Source organism: Lathyrus oleraceus, chromosome 5 (assembly GCF_024323335.1).
Source record: "Lathyrus oleraceus cultivar Zhongwan6 chromosome 5, CAAS_Psat_ZW6_1.0, whole genome shotgun sequence".
Lineage (NCBI taxonomy): Eukaryota > Viridiplantae > Streptophyta > Magnoliopsida > Fabales > Fabaceae > Lathyrus > Lathyrus oleraceus.
In genome coordinates this window covers 59,784,947-59,791,874 of record NC_066583.1, presented here as the reverse complement: position 1 = coordinate 59,791,874, position 6,928 = coordinate 59,784,947, and the positions used below count along the sequence as shown (strand labels likewise).

The 6,928-nt window shown below is 37.0% G+C and overlaps 1 protein-coding gene across 1 annotated transcript; it reads left to right on the top strand.

The window, feature by feature from the left end:
* The first annotated feature begins 1,928 nt into the window (after positions 1–1,928).
* On the top strand, positions 1,929–2,785 carry LOC127078720 (uncharacterized). The gene is made up of 2 exons (XM_051019153.1): positions 1,929–2,307; positions 2,484–2,785. Exons 1-2 carry the CDS (start codon positions 1,929–1,931, stop codon positions 2,783–2,785), a joined length of 681 nt encoding a protein of 226 aa, XP_050875110.1.
* The last annotated feature ends 4,143 nt before the right edge of the window (positions 2,786–6,928 follow it).

Genomic DNA, 6,928 nt, shown 5'->3' with positions numbered 1-6,928 from the left:
TATATTTGTGTTTATTTCATTGTGCTTGTGTTTTGTTTTGATTGTTGTGGACCAAATGCAAAGAAAATGGACATGAGTCTAAGTGAGGAACCATTGCCATGAGCTTCTAAGAGAGAGAGATCTAAGAGCCATTGAGGAACTTTCCAAGAGCTAAATTGATTGTTGATTGCTTGAGCTTACTATTATTTTGCTTGCATATTTCCAAAGGATGGGAGCTACTTGGATCATCAATATGATCTCGAGAGAGGAACTCCATTTGTGGTCTTGTTCTCTTATCCCTTATCTCTTGTATGATTAGGACTTTAGCCATTCTTCTTCTTCCCTCCACTCTAACCCAAGCCAAAACTTTTGTGCAAACATTAACACTTCTTTTCAAACATTAGAAACCTAAGCTTTATGCTTTTAATTTTCAAACTTTCTTTTCATAACACTTATTTTGAATTGAACTCCTAAGTCAATTTTGACCATATTTTGTATAAACTTTTCATTGGTAAATATAACCCATTCAAATGTCTTTTTGTGGTTTCAATGGCCACTTTCTTAAGCAAATTTTTCATAACCTTTAGTTATTAGGTTTGAGTTATCCTTGAGGTAGATGTAATACTCACCTATATCCTTAGTGATGGACAATGAGCCTTCCATGCTTATTTAGGTTGAGTTTTCTCCCTTGGATAACAAAAGACCTTAGGGCTTTTGGACCAATCAATCCATCCACTCATTTTGAGATTTTTACCCCGAACTACGAGGTTTTGATCCTAATCATTTTTAAGATGGTACGTAGGCAATGGGTTTATCCATCCAAACACAAAAATGTAAATAAACTTGTATATTCTCTTCTCATCTCTTCAATCATATTTGCACAAACAAATTTTCACAAAATACCAACCTTACAACAAGTATGAAAAGGGCTCCCTAGGAGTACCTATGATGTTTTGGGTGCTTAAAACCTTCCCATTGCATAACCAACCCCCTTACCCAGATCTCTGACATTTTTACTTGTTTTTGATTCGATAAAACTTTTAGGTTTTTGTTCGCTTTCTAACCATTCCTTTGGATAAATAGAAGTGTGGTGGCGACTCGACTTGTATGGTTTACCTTGGATTTAGTCAATATCTCTAATGGTAACCCGCTACGGTATGTTGTATAACACTAAGATGAATTTAAGAGTTTTCGCTGGCGGTGCTCTAATGGACAAACCGTATGACGAAGCTTATAAACTCAGAAAGAACATGGCTCAAAATCATTTCCAATGGAGAGGTGAACGTGTTGCTGTAGAAAAACCAACTCCAAAAGGAGGAATATACGAAGTTAATGGCATAGACCGTGTCAATGCTAAAGTGGATACGCTTACTCAAAATATTGAAAGCTTGGCCATAACACCAGCATCTACCGTAGTTGCTATAACGTTAAGTTGTGAATCATGTGGAACCCCTGGGCACACTAATGCTGATTGTCAGTTATTGATTGGTGTTCCCATCGACCAAATAAATTATGCTTAAGGAAACCCATATTCAAACACTTACAATCCTAGTTGGAGAAACCATCCTAACTTTTCCTAGAAAAGTAACAATGCTTTGTTTCCACCAAACCAAACACCTGTTATTCCACCTGGCTATCATAAAGGAGCCTCTGTTGCTCCACAAGCATCTAGAAAGTCAAATCTGGATATCATGATGGAAAACTTTATTAATTCCCAAGCTCAAAAAAACAAAGAATTTTCAAATAAGTTTGATGCTATGGCTACCCATAACAAAATGTTAGAAACCCAGATCTCCCAAGTAGCCCAACAACAAGCCGCAATAGCAGCCCTAACTGGAGTATTTCCTGGTCAACCACAACCAAACCCAAAAGGCCATGCTAACGCTATCACACTTTGAAGTGGAACAAAATTAGATGAACCACTTGACTCAAGAATCCAAAATTTGACCATGTATCAAAATTCTGGTAAGGGAACCGAAAAGGTAAAGGAACCAATCAATGATGGAAAGGAAGACGAAAGAGGAGATGCAAAAGATAAAGAACCACCTTATATGCCTCTGCCACCATACAAACCACTTATACCTTATCCCCAAAGCCTTGTTAAGTCCCAAAATGAAGGACAATTCAAGAAATTTGTAGAACTTCTGAAGCAACTTAATATCACTATAGCATTCACAGAAGCCATTACGCAAATGCCTTCATATGCTAAGTTTCTTAAAGGGATTCTATCCAACAAGAAAAAGCTTGAGGATGATGAAACCATTATGCTTACTACCGAGTGTAGCACTATTATTCAAAACAACATGCTTCCTAAACCGAAAGACCCGGGTAGTTTTTCCATACCATGTGTAATCGGAAGTTATATCATAGACAAAGCTCTATGCGATTTAGGAGTCAATGTTAGTTTAATGCCCTTATCCACATGCTAAAAACTCAATCTAGGAGAATTAATACCAACAAAATGTCTCTACAACTAACTGACTGTTCTCTTAAATTTCTAATAGATATGCTAGAGAACGTTCTCGTTCGTATAGGACAATTATATATTCCTACCGACTTTGTAATAATGGATATAAACAAGGATTCCAACATCCCTATTATTTTAGGAAGACCCTTTTTAGCCACAGCCGGAGCCATCATAGATGTGAAGAAAGGAAGGCTAACATTCGAAGTTGGAGAAGAAAAAGTTGAATTTCTCTTAGCTAAATTTCTACAAGCATCAGCTATAGACGACTCATGTTGTTTCTTAGACGTCATCAACGAATGTTTGAAAGAAATGGAGAAAGAACCATCTAAGTATAGTTAAGTACTGAAGATTCCAACACCTCATATATTTGAAGACGATAATTGGCGTGAGCCATATATAGATGACAACCTAAGAGAATGTCTAGCACTAACACCAAATCTAATGCCATGCCCAAAGAAACCTTAAATAGAACTCAAAACACTACCCAGAGATCTAAGGTATGAATTCCTAGATACCGAGCTTGAACAAACAGTAATAGTCAACGCTAACTTAGGATAGATAGAAACTAGAAGGTTACTCCATGTCTTAAGAAAATATCCAATAGCTCTAGGCTATAACATCTCCAACTTAAAAGGAATAAGTCCCTCTATATGTATGCATCACATAATGTTAGAGGATGACTGTAAAACCTCTAGAGAGCATCAGAGAAGACTAAATCCTATCTTGAGTGATGTTGTAAAAAAGGAGGTACAAAAGATATTAGAAGTAGGAATTATATACCCGAAATCCGACAGTAACTAGGTCAGCCCGATACATATCTTTCCAAAGAAGGGAGGTGTTACAGTTGTTAGTAATGAGAAAGGGGGAATCTGTAGCAAGAAGAACTCAAACTCGATGGAGAATGTGCATAAACTATAGAAAATTAAATAAAGCTACTCGTAAAGATCACTTTCCATTACCTTTCATTGATCAAATGCTTGAACGATAGGATAAACATTCTAACTTCTGCTATTTAGACGGATACTTAGGATTCTTTCAAATTCCTATATGTAATTCTGGTATCAGATATGAGATGTCGAAGGTAATGTTATGACACTGATATCTGAGTAATGCAAATAGAATAAAGATAGAGAAATGTAATGCACGATACACATGCAATTGTTAACCCAGTTCGGTCCAACTCACCTACATCTGGGGGCTACCAAGCCAGGAAGGAAATTCACTAAAATAGAATCAGTTCAAAGACTCTTCGTACACTTCAACAAGTTACAGTCTTTCTCACCTAATCTCTACCCGTGCAATTTCTACCTAAGCACTCTTAGATATGAGAACCCACTCACTTCCCTACAATCACACCTGTGATCTTAAACAAAAATCCCTTGAGAAAATAAAACACTTTTCAATAACACACTCTTGATTTTACTTCACAGTTTCAATCAATAAGACACACTCTTGATCTTGCTTCACAACTTTGATCAAGAAGACACACACTTGATCTTGCTTCACAACTTTGATCAAGTAGACACACACTCTTGCTTAACAGCTTTAGAGTGACAAATTACAACCACAAATCAGTCCAATTTAATCATCAAAAGATGACTTGAATGGCTTACAAGTCTTACGACTAAACAGAGACAAACCCTAGCTCTCTCACTATATTTCGCTCAGTATTGGTTGTGTTGTAAAACAGGTTTTCTAAGTCCCTTTTTATATAAGCTTTCAGCTGGGCTTGGACATCTTGAAAACCCTAAATCTATTTTCCAATCAAATCTTTTTATAACAGCTGGTTAGATCTCCTTGGAAAATAAGTAAATCAGGTTGTAATCCATGATTGAATGCGCCAGCTAATCAGATCTTCAATCATACATAGATTGCCATTAATTGTGCAATCACAAAACACCGGACATTCACACTGAATGTTCTGTGTACAGGATGTCAAGACATCGGGTCTGACATCATGGAAAAATCCTGCATCATTCCATAATTCCTTTTATAACTTCCAGCAGGTACAACCATATACGATGCCATGACCTTGTGTATGACATCTTGAAACAATCATGCATGAACATGTCTTTCATTTAAGCTCCAGCAGGTACATCCCATATCAGATGCCATGACCTTGTGTATGGCATTCTGAAACAATCCTGCATGAACATGTTCTTGAACTTCAGCAGGTACATAGGATATCTTATGTTAAGACATCACACATAACATCTTGTGAGCACTCTTTGTTTTACCAAAATTGCTGCCAACACTAAGAACCAACAAACTCCCCCTTTGGCAAATTTCGGCTAAAACATATATCTATCATTTTTGTTCACAAGGTAAACTATTAGCAGTTAAATAACATAACAGTAGTTTAAACAGCAGTAGAAGCAACACAATTACTAGCTAGTTACTAGTAATACACACATGCACAAGGGTACTTCTCCTCCCCCTAAATCTGTGCAACAAAAACAGAATTACTAGTTATGGATGTAACTAGTAAGACACACAAATGCACAAGGGTACTCCTTCTCCCCCTAAATTTGTGCATACATCAAATAACAGCTACTGTAACTCCAGCACCTGTACCAGCCAAAATGTCATTCTGACATCTGCTTCAACATCAACACATGTACACCATATCAGACATCCTCTTTGACATCTATAAACAGAACAACATTCTGTTTTAACACCTGTCCACTTTCTTCAATAATAGTTGTCCTTCAGATCAGCTACATACATCTCACAACTCCACATCAACAAATGCTTCCACATTAACACTTCTTCCCCTTTTTAGTCAAAATTGACCAAAGGTGACCAATTAGACAAAATAAATGTCAATTAGTCTAACAGAGAATGTCAGGTCCGATGTTATAACATTAAAAATGTTAAAACATAAAAGTTAGGCAGTACAAACCATCATCATACACAGTTGTGATAGCTGGGATAATGAACAAATCCAAGGAACTCATTAAGAGCCCAAAATATTACAAACAGACATCAATAAGGACTCCCACAAAATACGCATTTTCAAAAAACAATAAACTTCAGCATCCCAACACAGCAACACATCTTTTGCCACAACCCACTTCAGAAATATCCCCCAAGCTATAGGTTCTCTTGAACACAGATCCCCAACTTCCCCCTTAAACATTCCAATTGATTGGCATCCAAAGCTTTAGTGAAAATGTCTTCTAATTGTTTTTCAGTAGTGACATGCTCCAAAGTTATGATATTTTCTTCTACCAGTTCTCTAATGAAGTGATGACGAATGTCAATGTGCTTTGTCCTGCTATGTTGAATAGGATTTTTGGAAATATTTATGGCACTCAGGTTATCACAATATAATGTCATGACTTCTTCTGTGACATTGTATTCAGACAACATTTGCTTTATCCAGACCAGTTGAGAGCAGCTACTCCCAGCAGTTATGTATTCAGCTTTAGCAGTGGATAGAGATACACAGTTTTGTTTCTTGCTGAACCATGAAATCAGATTGTTCCCTAAATAGAAGCATCCTCCAGATGTGCTTTTTCTATCATCAGCACTTCCAGCCCAGTCAGCATCATAGTAACCAGTCAGCATGGATCCGGATCCATGAGTATACAACATCCCATAGTCACTGGTGCCATTGACATATTTCAGTATTCTCTTCACTTGGTTTATTTGACTGACTTTTGGTTCAGCTTGATACCTAGCACAAACACCTACAGCAAATGCAATGTTAGGTTTACTTGCTGTGAGATATAGCAGACTACCTATCATGCTTATGTATAGACTCTGATCTACACTGACACCATTTTCATCTTTGGAAATTTTCACATGAGTAGGAGAAGGTATGCTTTTATGGCTTGCATTTTCCATGCCAAACTTCTTCACAATGTTCTTGGCATACTTGCTTTGAGATAGAAAGATAGGGTCTTCCATCTGTTTGACTTGTAGCCCAAGAAAGTATGTCAGTTCTCCAACAAGGCTCATCTCAAACTCAGATTGCATTTGTTTAACAAAATGTTCAACCATCTGTTCTGACATCCCACCAAATACAATGTCATCTACATATATTTGTGCCACCATGAGCTTCCCTCCTTCATTCTTCACAAACAGATTTTTATCAATATCTCTTTTCCTGTATCCATTGTCAGTGAGGAACACTGTGAGTCTCTCATACCAAGCCCTAGGAACTTGCTTCAACCCATTGAGGGCTTTCTTCAATCTGTACACATGTTGTGGAAGATTTGGATCTGTGAATCCTTTAGGTTGTTCAACATATACTTCTTCATTTAAGTAGCCATTCAGGAAGGCACTTTTTACATCCATTTGAAACAGTTTGAATTTCAGAATACATGCCACTCCAAGCAATAATCTAATGGACTCAAGGCGAGCTACAGGAGCAAATGTTTCATCAAAGTCTACTCCTTCAACTTCAGTATATCCTTGAGCTACTAATCTAGCTTTGTTTTTAGTAACAACCCCTTGTTCATCTGATTTATTCTTATA